The sequence below is a fragment of the Erpetoichthys calabaricus genome, chromosome 11 (genome assembly GCF_900747795.2).
Source record: "Erpetoichthys calabaricus chromosome 11, fErpCal1.3, whole genome shotgun sequence".
NCBI classification, from domain to species: Eukaryota; Metazoa; Chordata; class Cladistia; order Polypteriformes; family Polypteridae; genus Erpetoichthys; species Erpetoichthys calabaricus.
This window is the reverse complement of record NC_041404.2, coordinates 101,778,047-101,796,784: the sequence shown is the minus strand read 5'-3', so window position 1 is coordinate 101,796,784 and position 18,738 is coordinate 101,778,047. Positions and strand designations below refer to the sequence as shown.

At 38.3% G+C, this 18,738-nt stretch overlaps 1 protein-coding gene across 1 annotated transcript in view; it reads right to left on the bottom strand.

Moving 5' to 3' along the window:
* LOC114661354 (excitatory amino acid transporter 2-like) overlaps window positions 1-18,738 on the bottom strand; it is a 500,553-nt gene that overhangs the window by 211,038 nt on the left and 270,777 nt on the right. Inside the window, exon 6 of the mRNA XM_051933547.1 lies at window positions 4,290-4,523. Within this exon, the coding sequence (XP_051789507.1) occupies window positions 4,290-4,523 (234 nt within the window). The remainder of the gene's footprint in view (window positions 1-4,289; window positions 4,524-18,738) is intronic.

The following is an 18,738-nucleotide window of genomic DNA, read 5'->3' as shown; positions in this document are numbered from 1 at the left end:
AAGGGGTTAATTTGCTTTTAAGTGAATATTTTACAAATCATGGGCATCAACAAGTGCATTAATATATAATATAGAAACTAGATAGTTACTAGCAGTAAGCCCATTGAATCAGTTCAACAAATTGGCAAAGATGAACAAAGGTAGGCATGTCAGTGAGACCTGCTTGATTGTTTTAGTATTGTTATTCTAGTCAACTAAAACGTATACTGAAAGTAAGCAGAATTAGGCCAAATACTAATATTACAGTATATATTTTATAACCAGTGCCATAAATTTGCCTAGACAAGCCAAATAACAATGAATTTGCAATGCGGTTGTATTGAGGACTGAGATTGCATTGTCATACAAGTTACAGTGGCACTGCTATTACTACTGCTGTTGCTATATTTAGTATTTTAAATTATACCTAAAGAATGTTAAATGAAAGCTTGGTACTATTCAGTAAAGAAGACAGGGGGTTTTGTTTTGTCCATGGGTTGCTTCGAGCTGTTTTGTTTAACAGTGTAAACCAGGGGTCAGCAAACTATGGCCCATGGGACAACTGTGGCCCGAAAAAACATTTTTATTGGCCTGCATTCATGCCATTTTTTCCTCAACCTTCCTTCCAATAGTGCAACGTCACTTTCATTGCTGCATTTATCTGAGGTCGTTATCACTGTCAAATACAAGTTACATGTGAACGCCAACTTATGCTCACCTACAAAATATATCTTTTTTGTGTTGATATTATAGGCCTAGTGCACACTGTTAGATTTCCATCATGTCATAGAAAAGAAAAATGGAAAAGCATGCTCAGAAATTTCAAGAAAAATGATAAGAAGAATAAATTTGTGTCCCCTGGAAAGAAAAAGTAATTTGTCTGATCTGCCAAGAAACTATTGCAGTAGTTACACAATACAACATCAAAAGGCATTACAAGACGAAACATAAGGCATAGGTTTTTGGAATAAATGGGATATGGGCAGTGGGAAAAACTTGAACAACTAAAAAGATCACTTTCATGACAGCAAACTATTTAGAAGAAAATATGAAGAAAATGTGGTGGCAATCAGAGCTGGCTAATTAGTAGTGCAACTGGTTGCTTAGCCAGGTAAGCCCTTCACTGAGGGCAGGTTTATTAACCAGTGTATGCAAGAGACTGCAGAAAGATGTGCTACCCAGAGAAATTGGACTTGTTCCAGTCAGCGAGTTTGTCAGCAAGAACAGCTGCCATATGAGTGGAAGGAATGGCAAACAATTTCTTGCTGCAGCTCAAAAGCAAAGCACAGAGATTCGTTAATTATTCTACTGCCCTCGCTGAAAGTACTGATGTAGTGGACACTGCACAATTGCTGGTGTTTTTATGGGGTGTAGATGAATCGTTCAATATCACCAAGGAGCTAGCTACCCTTCATAGTTTGAAAGGAAATGTAACTGGAGAAGAACTATTCCTATTTGAAATGGGAGAACTTAAAATGAACTACAACAGATGGTACAAGGTACATGTCAGGAAAGAAAACTAGCTTAATGGGGAGTAGCTTAAAGGCTTATTGGCTTAATCATGTCACATCAATAGGCATCCTGAAACCAATTGAAAACACTGTGTTATTTATCAGCAAGTGCTCTGTGGAAAAAGCTTTTGGTCTTTAAGATATAATGACAGTTGTAACATCCACAGTAAATTTAATTTGCTCACGTGCACTAAATCACAGAAAATTTCAAAGTTTATTGTATGAAAGCAACGCACAGGACAGTGACATACAATGTCATACCAAAGTGAGGTGGCTGAGCAGAGGCAGAGTGCTGAGGAGATTTTTTGAATCACAATCTTAAATCAGCACATTCATGAAAGAAAAAGGAAAGCCAGTTAAAGAGATGTCTGATTCTGAATGTCTTTGGAAGTTGTAGTTTCACACCAATCTCACCCAGTACAATTTTCCAGTCTGTGCAGGCTTAAAAGAGCACATTAGATACATGCGTCTCTAAAGATTTACTGTAGTTGTCGAAAAAATTAAAATGTTGCAGGAACAGTTTGCTTAGAGATTTCAGGATTTTATTGAATATGGAGATGTCAGTAGGCTTTTGAAAATCCTTTTGACATAACTGTTAATTCAGCACTGTCCTCCCTTCAGCTGGGGCTAATTGATTTTTAAAGCAACAGTGCTTTAAATACAAATACAAAAAATGTGATCTGATTACATTTTACAAGGAACTTTCAAGCAACAATTTTACTACTCTGAAAACAATGGCACATGGTTTTATTACCATGCATGGAAGCATGTGCACCAGTGAACAGACATTCTCATGGATGAAAACTACAAAGTCAAGGCTGAGATCCAGGCTCTCTGATGGTCACCTGCGTGCTAGTCTGAGAATTGCTGTGCCCAAAGTAACCCCAAACACTGGATGCTTACCAGCTGGGAAGGAAGCACACACATCTCACCAATGGTGTTGTGATGGATCACGTTCTCTGGCCCCCAAAAGTAAGTTGAGAAACACTCTCAGGCCTGAAATTCTATGTAAATATGGTGTGACGGTCAACTGGGGGCTGTGTCCAGCCGGGATGCCTGGAAGGACCGGGAGAGGGACTATTTCAACCCCAGACCACGAGAGGGCAGCCGCCACGGGAACTGAGCATGGAAGCTCAATCATGTAAAGGCCCATGGCCACCACCAGGGGGCGCCCAGAGGATTGAGGAAACCTGGATGTCAGCACTTCCATCACACCCAGAAGTACTGCCAAAAGGATTACCAGGGACACCTGGAGTGCTTCTGGTGCTCATTTGGGACTTCCGCCACACCAGGAAGTGCCACAGGAAGATCGTCAGAGGGCACCTGGAGCACGTCCAGGTGGGTATAAAAGAGGCCGCCTTCTTCCAGTCATGAACCGGAGTCGGGAGGAAGAGGACAAAGCATGGGAGAGAGAAGCAGAGCCGGTGAAAGGAAGGACTGTTGAGAGGCCTGGACTTAAGGGTGTTTGGTGCAGGGGCACTGTGTGCTGTGAGGGACTTTATTGGGACTCTAAATAGTGTAAATAAACACGTGTGTGTTTGAACCATCGGTGTCTGCCTGTCTGTGTCCGGGCTGAATCTTCCACAATGGTTAATCCCAAATGTCTCTCAGCATAAAGATGTTATAAACCAAATGTATAGTGTTAAGCCTGAATATAACTCAGAACAGTATTCTGTTTTATGCTGCAAAAAAAAATCATGAAAGAAATATTCATGAGTGGGACAGAGGCTTCAACCAAAACACAATTTTGTGTAAACAAGAAGCTATACAGCCAGTTTTTGAACAAACTGAACTATTAGTTGAATGAAGCAATAGTGATGACAATATGAATTGAACATCAGATATTGACACTTTATAATGCATGGAGAAAAGGCAAAATGATTGTGATCAAGTGGAAGGACAAGAAAGGTGTTAGCCCCCCCAAGCACTGTTTACAGTGCACCAACTGTCAATGTTCACGTTAGGGGAAATATGAAAGTCACTAAGCACTGCACTGTGGTAGCCTACAATAAAACAGGGAACATGTTGCTTGTGTGGATCAGGTACTGACATTATACCCTCTCATGCACAAGCAACAGAAAAATATGCAAAGAAAACATGCTTCTACTATTTTGATTGTAACATCAGGCTGTGTGTTGGTGACTATTTCAAAGCATATAACACGATGGACATGTACTACATCTGCATCAGTAAAGCATTAAACACTACACATACCTTCCCATGCCTGACAGAGTAATACATTTATAAATTATTTGAAGTGTGATACTGAGTAAAATTAATGGACTTTTTATTCCCTTTTTACCTTCTGTTACTTAAAATTCAAGAAGGATGCTAATTTTATTTTTGTGATACTTTCTACCACACATCCTCTTTACCCTGACAGCACCAAACAGGAAAAGATACTGAATGACATCTGTCAGGACTACCCACAATAAAGTAAACACATGTTTTCATATTTTTCTTTAGCTTGTGCTCTGACTTACTGGTCTCACAGGCTTCTAATAAATAGTCATTTGTCTAATTAAAGTCACCAATTAAAAAGGAACCTTCCTGTTTTTACCTCTGCAGTGTTCAGCTGATTTACTCAGACTTGCTTTTCAGTGTTCTTTTGCAGTTTTTACACATCTGTATGATTGTATCTTTTAACATTTTTGTCTCCTATCAATGATCTAGAAAATAAGATTCTATACTATGCTATTTTTGAATACAGGTTTTTCTTTAATAGAGATAACTAAATCCCATGTTTTAAATTAAATTATTAATACCCAAAAAATGCCACAGATTTGCTCTTGCATATACCTGCTGGCAGTTCCAAGTGCTGTGATCCAAGCCTGAAAGATTCCAGCATAAAAATTGAAAGGATTTTTCCGAGTCACAGCAAAATATATAAAAGGCAAGATGAAGCCACCATGGATCAACAACCCCACAACAACCGTAACCATATACATTCCCAGCTGATGTGCTACCATCTCCAAATCTTTAATAGCAGCAATCTTGCCACATATCAAGGAAGCAATACCAACAGGGGAATACCTAGAAGAGAAGAGAAGGCACATAATTATTTTCATAATTGGATACTAAAGATAGAGCCTTTTATTCAGCTGCATATGGTGCAAAATAGAGAGCAACCCTGGACAGAGCACCAATCAATCAAAGACCATACAAATGTTCACACTGACTTTAACTTACACCATGTCAAATCAGACTCAACAAGCAAACTATTACACATCACTCTAAAATTTTAGAAAAAAATCTAAAATAAAGCCCAGAGACATGTGAGGATTTGTCTACTGGAGTTGTGTTGCAGAACTGCAATTCTAAAACTGGATTGTGAGAGTTCGGTAAATGACTGGATTATGGAATGTGACAGCTTGTTGCACTAATAAAACATACATATTTTGAAAATTTATGGTTAAAGAAGAATGGCATGGTGGCACCACAGTGAGAATTGCTTCCTCATTAATTTAACATCTTGGGTTAAAATGCCACACTTAGTTTTTTTGGGATTTACATGTACTTCCAATGTCTGCATGGGCTTTCCTTCTGTATCTCCAAAGATAAGGAAATAAGCTTAACTGTCAGCCAGTCAGTCATTATCCAACCTGCTATATCCTAACACAGGGTCATGGGGGTCTGCTGGAGCCAATTCCAGACAACACAGGGTGCAAAGCAGGAACAAATCCCTGGGCAGGGTACCAGCCCACCACAGGGCACACACACACACACACACATACACCCACACCCACACACCAAGCACACACTAGGGACAATTTAGGATCAGCAATGCACCTAACCTGCATGTCTTTGGACTGTGGGAGGAAACCGGAGCAGCCGGAGGAAACCCACTTGATTTCAAATTGGACCTGTGTGTTTGTGTGTGCATATGAATGCGTCCTCAGGTGAACTGGTAAAATTCCCTTGGCTGCTTCTTGTGTTGACCCAAATGTTGTTAGGATAGGTCCTGGCTTCCAGTGACCCTGGATTGAATTAAGTAGGCCAATAAAAGTAATTTTCTGATCAAACTGTAGCATTCTCTTTTAAGGACTTTAGCATACAAGAGTGTGCTGAAATAATGGGACTTCAACATTGATTTAAATGCTGAGAATAATGTGGCCTTACTACTATTAACTGGCAGACTACTCCAGAGTTTGGCAAATTACAGCTAAAGACTCTGTCTGTTGTTGTAGTTTCTATATACTTATTGGACTTTGGTAATAGTTATGTTCCAACAAGGACACCGATGTGTTGGAAGTAGCAGAGATATAATGCATTTTCAATATTATTCTGTCTCATAGCTGAAGAAATAAAATTCTACATGATCCTTAAATTTAAAAACTACAATTACCATAATTATAACTGCAATACTTGCAGTGAGGGGCCCTTGTTGCAACCAAATGCATCTAAAAACACGAAAAAGGTAAAACAAGCAAAAAATGTCTCCTTTAACAAAAGTACATAGGAGGCAGCACAAAGTAAATATCAAATCTACAAACACTTTTTGACCTACCTACAAAGGTTGTAAAACCCTTTGCTATTTGGTGGGTTGCTTACCAACTTCCTTGCCAGAGTTAAAAAAAGACTTTCACTCTCTCAATTTCCTTTTCTTCTGACCCTAGGCTCTTCCTCTTGCTAGTGGAGTGTTTTGCCCATTGTCCTCCACTCTGCGTAATAAGTTAGCTGTGGCACAGAGGAGGCTGTAAATCACATCTGACCAAAGGACAAAGTTAATTTAAGGGTTAGAGTGGGCCTATTTTTGGTCCATAAGCACCAGGTTAGAACTTAGTGAAGGGATTCTTGGTGTCACTGTACCCCTTGGCCTTCAGTAGCCTGTAAGTAGCCTGCTCCACTGACAGACTGAGGAGATTGTTCCTCCCCCACAGTATGCGACTCTTCAATACCACCTGGGAGGATAAACGTTAACATTATTCAAAGTTATTGTCTGTCTGTATACCTGCATTGTTATCACTCTTTAATTTAATATTTTCTCTATTAGTATGCTGCTGCTGGAGTATGTGAATTTCCCCTTGGGATTAATAAAGTATCTATCTATCTATCTATCTATCTATCTATCTATCTATCTATCTATCTATCTATCTATCTATCTATCTATCTATCTATCTATCTATCTATCTATCTATCTATCTATCTATCTATCTAAAGTGTTAGGTCTTTTCTGTCAAAGACGCAACCTGGTTCACCATGTTTTCTTCTAGGATCATGTACAATTTAGCAGGCAAAAAATGCTGTATTTTTCTCAATTCAAGGACACAGAGCTGTTTCTTTTAATAAGCAGTTGTCTAATATCCTCTAATATCTTGCAACTATGATCCCTATTTGCCTGTTGATGAAAAAGCTCAGTGCAATTCATGAATCAGATGATACTAGTGTCCCCGCTAGTCCGATAAGACTGAAGACGGATACTCAAAGGTAGCTGAATCATAAATATGAAATACATAATCAAAGAAATGAAGTGAACTTATCAGTCCAGATGTGAAAATGAAAGAAGGAAAAGACAGAAGAATAAACATATGACCAAAGAGGTAAAGAGTGAAATAACAAAATTTTTGTACACTGACTGTAATCTTGTCCTAATTCTGAAAAAGTACTCTCTAAAACTTTTATACTGCAATATTTTTTTAATATTGTCATAACTCTCAGAAATGTTTGCCATAGTCTATAGTAATGAGAAAAGCAGAACATCCAGCTACAAGAGTTTTCTCATCCATCTTAAACCAACTATTTTACAAATGTCTATATTTTCAATTTACTATAAACATAACCAAAACAGTGGGAAAAAATGTGACTAGGTATTTATACTTGTAAAACTAAATCCTGCTGAGTGAAGAGGAACAGCAAATTCAGATTTTACAATAACACAATAAACATAAATTTTGGAATAAACAACATAAATTCAACAATTAAAATAAGTTATTTTTTATACTTTTGTTTAAAACATTAAGAAAAATGTATTATTGAACTGGAAAAATACAGTCATTTTAACTTTTCACCAATTTTGTAAAATAAATGACTCTTTCAAATTTCCCCTTGGGCAGATATCCAGAGCTGGTCACAGTATTATACATGGTGCTGCAGGACAGGCTCCATTAATGCACAACCTTAAAGTGGATTAAGCGGGTTTGAGAATGATATGTGAAAATATAATTTCACATTTCTAAATCATTTATTATTGCAGTGTTGTTACTGAGCAACACAATGGATGGATTCTCTGCTCTTTACATGGCTCTTGGAGGTAGCTTGCTATCCTTAAAAGTACTGCTTGCCTTTTTCCAAAAACTAAGTGGATATGACTAGCGAACTTTGTTGGGCTGAATGGGCTGTTCTTGTCTAGATTGTTCTAATGTTCTAATTGCCAGCTCATTGTTTTGGTGACTCATCTCTGGGTGATGTAATTTGCCCAGTGCTGTTATTTTGGATATATAAAAATACTAGCAAAATACCCGCGCTTCGCAGCGGCGAAGTACTGCTTTAAAATTTTAAATAATAAACTGAGAGAAAATGTACCAATAATTATTTGTTAAGGATCTCTTTGTATACCATGTTGTCAGTTCGCCCCTCCGGTTGTAATATGACCAAGCTGTGCACTGAGCTTACTCTTGAGCATGCAACGTATAGTTGGCCATGTGAAAAGCAATCTTGCCTCAAATCAATGCCAACCTTTTGTAGGGTCTGTCCCTGAGACTTATTAATTGTCATTGGGAAGCAGAGCCTTACTGGAAATTGTAGGCGTTTGAATTGAAATGGGAGATCAGAGGGTATAACGGGGATGCGAGGAATGAAAACTCTCTCCCTTGAGCCACTGCCAGTAAAAATAGTTGCCTCAATTAGGTTCTTTTGCAGACATGTGACCTGAAGTCTCGTGCCGTTACAAAGTTTCGGTGGCTGTAAGTTTTTCAGTAACATTATCGGTGCCCCAACCTTCAAAATTAGATCATGCTCAGGAGTGCCTGGAGGATTCAGAGTGGGGACCGTGCTGCAGGCTATGGACGTATATATATATACGTAAGTAGGATTCAGTTAGCGTTGGGAACCCGCGTACCAAATTTCTTGAAGATGGGCCCATTAAGTAACAAAGACCGTTGGAAAATTCAATATGGCGACCAACAGTGGTGTCATACCACCAAAATAAGTACATACATCGGTTTCGGTTAGCACAGGGAAGCCACCTACCAAATTTCATGAAGATGGGGCCATAAATAAGAAAGTTTAACATGGCGGACGTTGTCGACCGTTATGACCATTACGTGTAGAATTTCTAAATGAAACCTGCCTAACTTTTGTAAGAAAGCTGTAAGGAATGAGCCTGCCAAATTTCAGCCTTCTACCTGCACGGGAAGTTGGAGAATTAGTGATGAGTGAGTCAGTGAGGGCTTTGCCTTTTATTACTATAGATGTATATGTGTATGTATATATGTGTGTGTGTGTGTATATATGTGTATGTATATATATATATATATATATACTGTATATATGTGTGTGTATATATATATATATATATATATATATATATATATATATATATGTGTGTGTGTGTGTGTATGTATATATATATATGTATATATATGGTTTTGGCAGCCAAGCGCTTTTTTTCCAACCTAGAAGACCTCTCTTGAGATCCGTTTAATCGCCTCATTGATTGCATGTCTTCCAAGGTAGTTTCAATACCCATTTCCTGCACCGAGTCATCTCCCCTTTTATGAGTGACTGTGTTAGTGGCCGTACTTCGTACAGGTCTTTGAACGCACTAAATACTTGTAACTGGTGTCTCCCGTCGGATATTTTCAACAGGGAATGGAAGCAATTGTCGAGTAACAAAAATTATTTGTAAGTGACTTTGCATTGAAGAAATAGTAAAAACTTGATCACTTGGGTCAATACCTAAAGAAATGCACACCGCAAATGCAATTGAGAATACACCAGAATCTGTATGATTTAATTGTTGCTGTGCGTCTTCATAAACTATGGGAGGTTTGTAAGGAAACAAAGCATGAAGGAAACGAAGCTGCTCTTCGGTGAGGCTGAATTTTTTATCAGCGTTTAAACTGTCATAGACATGAATTACAACACCATCATAATAGGTACACACCCAGTGAGTCACTTGTTCAGTAGCTGCAGAAGGTAATATTTGAATATGTTTTGCATTTTGTGGAATGGGCATTATAGGTATGTCAGGAGTCCACATTAGCAAAACCTCTTGAGTTTGGAAAATTGTATGCGCAGCTAAATTTTCGTTGAATTTGCTCATGTGATCTGTTGATAAATAATCATTATTTACCAACTCATTCATTGCAAAATCTGACAGTGGTAAGATCACTCCTTCCATAACACTAAACACAAAACACTAAGTAGACACTAACACTAAAAAACGGCAACACCGCCGGGAAGAACACTAAACGAGATAAAGTAAAAGTCTACTAAACTTCTTTATTATAACTGCTTTATTATAGCAGGTGAGGGGACGCTGGCGCACGCTTGTTGTTGCCGCTCCTCCCTGTTAACAACACTTTTCGCAAAATTCGCCTTAATTCTGCACTTTCTTACGCTTGTTTTATTTTGTTTATTGTACGTATAGTTCGTGGATACAGCTGACTCAAATTGCATGGATTTGGCTTAATATTTACAGATTTTATGGGCTCCACTTTACTGGGAACAGCTGAGTCTGTGGATCACGGGACGAGACCTACGAACATTTCTTTGTACCTGGCAATCTAGCACCTCGGGATGATCTGTCTCCGTGATTATATTCGCTATGCTGATCTGCTTCCGTTTCATCTTACAGTACTCTACGACCGGGAACTGATCTGATGTTCATACTAACCTGGCTTATGGCTTATGGCTCCGGGGCGATCACGCCTGAAATTACCAAGCGTTACTGTTTATGGCTGTGTATTGGAACATCCAAATCCTGCTTCCTCCTCCTGCTGTGCTTTCTGCTGTTTGCTATCGCTGCTCACCTACGCTACCACACCCGCCTGTCCTACTGGCTCCGTTGTGCTGTGCTGCTTCTACACTGCTATCAACTAAGTATCACTCACTATTTTAGCGCTTTGAGTACTGAGAAAAGTGCTATATAAATGTAATGAATTATTATATTTATTGTTAAACACTAAAGTACAAAAACAAAGTAGAAAGTAACACTAAACCGCAACACCGCCGGGAACACCGGCACACCGCGTCTACTAAACACTAAGAAACACTAAGTAGAAACACTAAAGGAAAAAATACTATTCAGTAAGGACCGCGTCTAATAAACAGTAAATCAGTAAAGGAGAAAGGACGGCAAGACCGCGTCAGCTGCGGAGCTCAGCGCGGAGCGAAATGAAGTGAATGAAATCAGGTGAATGATTGAGGTGAATAACTCTCCATCCCTCCACAAACACACAAACACAGTCTCTCGGATCCCAACTCTCCTTTATATATATAGATTGTTTCACTAAAGTAAATTAAATAATGCCCATATTAACAGAATCGTTTTTCTGTTTGTGTGATGGGGCTTCAAAATGGCTAAAAATGGCTCTGCAAGCAGAAAACCAGGCATTGTACCCAATAACTGGATCATCTGACTCCTGGCATCCTGGGGGATCATTTCATCCTTCCACCCTGATTACAGCTCTCATTCTCTCTCTTTAAACCTGATGGCCCAGCATGTACCACTCCTTAGTAGTCTTTTCATTGGCACCAGTTGCAGTATGTGCTGGACATTTCATGCTGCCAGCCTCTCTCTCTCTTTCTCTCTCTCTCCACAGGGGCTCTCTGAGGAGCTATATCCTGGCCTGTGATTCCCTTGTCCGGGCAACCTCTTGTACTTAATGCTCTATAAAAATAAGCACATTATTATATGAAACAACATGATTTAAACTTAAACAGAGAGTACAGAAGAAGAGAAGAGAAGATGTAGTAAGCCAAAGTACATTATTAAACATTGACCTTCAGCTGAAGAGTTCTAAAAAGTATCAGGCAGTAGTAACATAATAACTGCATATAAATAAAAATGATGCATCTGTTTGTAACTACTAGGGATATGTAGCAAGCAATGCAAACAATGTTCAATTTTATGAAATATTTTTCAAACAATTATATAAAGTTATTGACAGCCATATGGCTGCATAGTTGCTGATTGACTCCTTGATGCACACTGTCTCAGATGTTCTACAAGCCAGTATAGTCTTTGAATGTTTTCTTTTCAGAGCCTGTGGAATTTGCCACATGTTACCATTGCAAAATGTATTAAACTATGGAACCTAAATCTTGACACCAAATGTACCCATGTGTAGGATAGGACAGACATGGAAACTAATAAAAAGTTTTCTTACTGATGGTGAAAAAATACGTGTTCTTTACTTATTCTAAAGGCAGCACAAAATACATGGTGTCAGAAGCTGCAGGATGACTCAAGGACTCCACCACGTCAATCTGTTTTCAATTAAAATATTTGTGAAGAAAAATATTAGGCTATTCTCTGAATATTTATGAGAAGAAATTATAATGGTAACAAGGTGTCATGACCTGTTTTACTAAAACCGTTTTTTGCAAAATTATGTATTCTACCAGTAACAAGTATAATTATAGTTTTATTTCTGGACACTAAGTATTCTCGGGCACAATTATTTAAAATGTGTTGATGATCCATGAACATTCATTTTGCCAGACAATTTTGTCAATTTTTTGAAACCTGGTAGTGATTGTGTATCCAGCAGTAGGGCGCTCTTTCTCCCATGGGATGTGTTTCTTGATGCAGAATTGACTAGAACCATATACCATACTTTTTGTAACCATGGCGGAAAATAATTACAAGAGAGAAATATGTACAAAAAGAGATACTGTATATGTTTTTAACTTGCTTTAAAAGATAACATTCTTTCCTAATATATAATGCTTGATCCTGTATACATATATATTCATACCAGAGAAAAGCATAGGGACATCACAGCCACATGGGATAATGCTGACTAATCAGATGTCCCATCCAGCAGCTAGGAATGTTGGTGGCATACTGATGCTTCCAATGTCGTGCTGGATCCTCATCATTATAATCACTCACATAATTACATATTCGTAGAATTCATGTACTGTAAGAACTGGCTAGGTTTTGTAACCATATTGGTCAAGCAGACATCAGCATGTCCCGAAACAACCTGCTTGTGTCCTTCACATGTTTTCCGATTTCCCTAACCTGACTTACAGCTGTCATTTGTCAATCTCCCTGGCAGTCTCTCTCTCCCACTCAGCTGAATTGCAAGGATTTGTGAAATAAATTTTACAAATTACATTTGGCACAGGGAGGCACAGTGGCGCAGTGGGTAGCTCTGCTGCCTCACAGTTAGGAGACCCAGGTTCGCTTCCCAGGTCCTCCCTGCATGGAGTTTGCATGTTCTCCTCGTGTCTGCGTGGGTTTCCTCCGGGTGCTCTGGTTTCCTCCCACAGTCCAAAGACATGCAGGTTAGGTGAATTGGTGATCCTAAATTGTCCCTAGTGTGTGCTTGGTGTGTGGGTATTTGTGTATAGATAGATAGATACTTTATTAATCCCAAGGGGAAATTCACAAAATGTGTGCCCTGCGGTGGGCTGGCACCCTGCCCAGGGTTTGTTTCCTGCTTTGCGCCTTGTGTTGGCTGGGATTGGCTCCAGCAGACCCCCGTGACCCTGTGGTTGGGATATAGCGGGTTGGATAATGGATGGATGGACATTTCGCACAAATAACCTTCTTGCTACCGTCCACCCTTTGACAATGTAATCTATGAATATTCTTAAAAATCTTGTTCTAGTTCTTATATGGCTTATATAGTGAATGGTGATGATTTAGTTAAAATTTCACCAGTGGTGTATGTGGAAATCTCCTTAATTTCTTATGCAGAGGTGAGTATGTTCTTTCTCATGTTGTTGTCTTGCATTACTTACATAGTTAGTGTTGCAACTGAATATCACTGGGCCCTTGCAATGGGTAACATAGCCTCACATTACATTATGAATCTAAAAGTGCCTTAGTGGACTTTACTGTCATTTGGCAATTATAACATTTTCTAACTAAAGTATGTGGATATATGTGCCCACCCTTTGGTGTCTGATCCCTTTTAATGAGTTATAATAGTTATAACACAAAACAGATGCTATTGTAATATTTCAGTTCTATATTATTATAATTGGTCGTTACTCATACTGTATTATTGCATAATTTTTTAGAAAGTAAACATTCCACTATACTTTATCCTTGCCAACTTCACTATGGGATGCTCTATTCCCCTTTGGTTTGCGAATTCAACATAACTTGTGTGAATTATGCATGCTCCCACTCCCTTGTGCCTCTCATAATATTTTCAAATATTTTTTCCTAAACTTACTATACATGCCTTGTCCAACCCAGTGGTTTGTAGATAACAGTATTTCACTTGGTGGATTTGTAGATCCCTCCAAACAACAGCTGTCATATCATCTCTTCATCTCAGTGGCATTTCACCTTCTATTTATATTACAAATCCATAAACAATTTGCTTTAGCAGCGAATGTATGCACAGCCATATTATGCCATAAGGTTTACTTAGCTGGACTTACAATCTTTGTTTTCTGCTGTTCTTCCACCCTGGGTAAGCAAATTATTTCTTCACCAGCTATTATCAAGTATGTGCAGCAAACCAAGAGTCATTGGTACAGTACCTTCACTTTGAATCTTCATACAACACCACCTTTTCTTCATTGATAAAGCACTACCACTGAGTTGGAGAGGTTTGAACAACCACTAAATTGAGTGGCCAAACTAAAATAATCGCTATACTAAATGAAGAAGGGTGACAGAGGTAGTGCAAATACATAACATAAAACAATGCTTTATCAAATATATGTGTAATACAATACAGAGCACTATTAATGGAAATCCTAGGCTCTCAGTTCTCAATCTCATATAATACATCATGAATGACCACTAGATAAACTTATATTGCAAGTTATTACATTTTAACCAGATTAGTGAAAATACACTAAACAAAATAAACACATTACATCAGTTATTAATCTCAGATGTCTTAAACTATAACAAGATGCGATATATTTCAGCGTATGGGTGTATTCATTTTTATCTATAAAGCAAAACCTTATAACAAACTGTTGCTTATCTTATCAAGATACAACTCTCTTAAATTATTACAAAAGCACATTCTTTCCCATATAGCACATATATTTTCTGATGTATATCTGACTTGATACTCAACCCATCTAAGTGCATTATCAATGAGCACTAACTTTACAATATATTGATGGATTAACAAAAGCTTCATAAAATTAACCACTAACAGTTAAACGAAGCTCAGTGAATGAGAATTTGAAATGCCGATCTAACATCAATTTTAAAAAGAAACCCAAGCTTAGTTTGAAGCACTAAGTTGACATGTGCAGTAGAAATGAAGCGCAGAGCATGGTTAGAAGCATTAAACTGACATATGCACTAGAAATTAACCCCCCAAGCATGGTTTGAAGCACTACTCTGACATGCGCAATAGAAATGAAGTTCAAAGCACTAAGCTGACATGCACACTCAAACAAAGCTTTATGAAGCATCAGCACATTCAAAGCTATTGTGTTGTACATAAATTATTTGACATTCAACCCTAATCTTCTTGTGATATTACACACTCAGTTGATATACTACAGTGACAGACTGAAATGACATTCCAGATCTATGATCATTATTGTGGTTGTGATATGATAAAAGTGCAAAAAATATATTAAGAGTTTCACTGTGTAGTGTATTTCACTTCATATTTGAGTGTTTGTAGGCACTAGTGTCTTACTGAATGTATATTTTAGAAAAATAGTATAAACTACTGTCCATCATGCTTAAATGTGTGTCTTTGTTTCTGAGCACTATATAGCACTTCCATTTTAGGATAAATTGCTACAAACAGTTTCAGCCAATTAGCACATTCCAAACATCCAGCATGATAGTGTGAACTTTCATTTTTAGCAGAGTTAAGACAAGCACTTCATTTACTTGTCTTGAGCTGAGACTATTTACTATTAAGTTTTGTTTGGTTTACCATTTAGTATAACAAAGGAGTTACTTAGTTCTTAACTCAATATGGAAATGCACACACATTCCTCTTAAAGTATATACTTAAATGAAAGGAAGTTGTAATTTTTAATTTTTCCTTTTATTTTGCATTGAAATTCCTTGGTGTCATGTATTATTCATTACTACTAACAAGTCCCACTTCATTGAGATTGTCTCATATGGTGTATACTGTACGCAGACATTGTAAAGGGAGCTTTTATTGAATTGACTGTAACAGACTTGTCATATTTCTAAAATGACTTAATTTCTATGATATAGACAATTAAACATAACATCAAAAATCAAGGAGGCTGTGAATTTGTGTGGACTGTAGTTTAATTTCTGTGACTTTGGCTCAGAACAGTATGTACAGTCAACAATGCATACTGTCCCAATATTTAATCCTGATATTTCTTAAAGGTTGTCAAGATTTCTGCTTCAACTACATGTCTTAGCAGTTTTTTCCAGAGTCACACAACGTTTTGCGTAAAGAAGTGCTTTCTGGCTTCAGTTTTAAATGCACTCCTTCTTAATTTCCGCTGAGGTCCTCAAGTACATGATTCACTCTTAAGCCGAAAGAATGTTGCTGGATTTGCTTTATGAATGCCTTTGATGATTTTAAATACCTGGACTAGGCCTCCATGCAGTCTCCTCTGCTTGATACTAAACTAATTCTCTGAGCTTGTCAGAGTAGGCCATGTCCTTAAGCCCTGGTTTGCTCTCCTCTGCACAAGTTTTCTTTTTTTTGTTGTTGTTCTTTATTTCACCATATACAATTTCTTGTATTAGGAATTTGTTAGTTTTCGCATACCCCTTGGGGCCAGAGCGCAGGGTCAGCCATTGTACAGCGCCCCTGAAGCAATTACAAGGGCCCAGCAGAGTAGGATCTTTTTTGGCAGTGACGGGGATTTGAACCGGCATCCTTCGGGATACCAGCACAGATCCTTAGCCTCAGAGCCACCACTACGTCCCAAATGCTTAAGTGCTGCTATGTCTTTCTTGTACCATGGTGAGCAGAACTACACATAATACTCCAGATGAGATTTTAAAAGTGCATTATATAGTTTGAGCATACCATCCCTTGACTAAACACTGGAATTACCAAAGCCTACGAAAAAACCTGTAAACCCGGTCCACCTTAAATCCGTTTGCACCTCTCCATTCAGCGTCTTTTGTGTTGTGAATGTGTTGAAAAATGCAATAGTTGCACCTGTTTTTGACACATCACTTATGTTGATACTGTTATTTAAAGTTTGTGGTCGCTGATCAAATTGTCTGGTTCAGAACACTGGCTAATTGCAATTATAGTCCCCATGTCAGCATTTTTGCAACTTTGCATATAAGAGGTAGGAGAAATGTGGATCCAGTTTGGACACCTGAAGGGATCCATGGGGTTCGTAGTCCTGAAGGACTGCAGATAGAAGGACTCCCTGTTTTGGAGGACTTCCATCTGACCTGGAAGAGCTTCCATAGAGCTATAACCTGCCACTGGAAAAGTATTCCCGGGTCTAACATAAAAGAAACCTCCTCCAGCTGAATCAGAGTCTGGAGGCAGAAGGCAAACCTCAGCTGGAGGAGGAAAAGGATTGTCAATTGGAAATTGTTGAGTGGACTGTAAAAGGTATTTGTGAAATAAAAAAATTAGTTTGGTGTGGTTGTGTCTGGGATTTTAGGACTCAGTGATGCCCCTGCCTTTATCTATATATATGTATATATTTCTATACATATAAATATATATTATATTTATATATATATATATATATATATATATATATATATATATATATATATATATATATATATATATATACACACTGCCTGGCCAAAAAAAAAGTCGCCACCTGGATTTAACTAAGCAAATAGTTACGAGCCTCCTATTGGATAATTACTGCATGGGCGATTATCCTTCAGCCGGCAACAAGTTATTTAACCCCAACTGGCGCAATGAGTTGCTTCTCATTTCTTAAACAACCATGTCGAAAGACACATCTCGTGGTCATGGAAAAGATGTTAGTCTGTTTGAGAAGGGTCAAATCATTGGCATGCATCAAGCAGAGAAAACATCTAAGGAGATTGCAGAAACTACTAAAATTGGGTTAAGAACTGTCCAACGCGTTATTAAAAACTGTAAGGATAGTGGGGACCCATCGTCTTCGAGGAAAAAATGTGGCCGGAAAAATCCTGAATGATCGTGATTGGCGATCACTTAAACGTTTGGTGAAATCAAATCGAAGAAAAAAAACAGTAGAACTCAGGTCTATGTTTAATAGTGAAAGTAAGAGCATTTCCACACGCACAATGTGAAGGGAACTCAAGGGATTGGGACTGAACAGCTGTGTAGCCGTAAGAAAACCACTAATCAGTGAGGCAAACCAGAAAAAAAGGCTTCAATTTGCTAGGGAGCATAAAGATTGGACTCTGGAGCAATGGAAGAAGGTCATGTGGTCTGATGAGTCCAGATTTACCCTGTTCCAGAGTGATGGGCACATCAGGGTAAGAAGAGAGGCAGATGAAGTGATGCACCCATCATGCCTAGTGCCTACTGTACAAGCCTGTGGGGGCAGTGCTATGATCTGGGGTTACTGCAGTTGGTCAGGTCTAGGTTCAGCAACAGTATGTGCTCCAAGAATGAGGTCAGCTGACTACCTGAATATACTGAATGACCAGGTTATTCCATCAATGGATTTTTTCTTCCCTGATGGCACGGGCATATTCCAAGATGACAATGCCAGGATTCATCGGGCTCAAATTGTGAAACAGTGGTTCAGGGAGCATGAGACATCATTTTCACACATGGATTGGTCACCAGAGTCCAGACCTTAACCCCATTGAGAATCTTTGGGATGTGCTGGAGAAGGCTTTGCGCAGCGGTCAGACTCCACCATCATCAATGCAAGATCTTGGTGAAAAATTAATGCAACACTGGATGGAACTGAATCTTGTGACATAATCAAAGCTAAAGGCGGTCCAACGAAATATTAGAGTGTGTGACCTTTTTTTTTGGCCAGGCAGTATATATATATATATATATATATATATATATATATATATATATATATATATATATATACATACAAACTGGTCAAATCCCATTATAGCTGTTTTGTCTTGGTAGAGTAATATATTGCTCTACTTTCCCCTATTGTATTATTAATATGTAGCCTTTGTCAGAAAGCCTAATCTCACAGA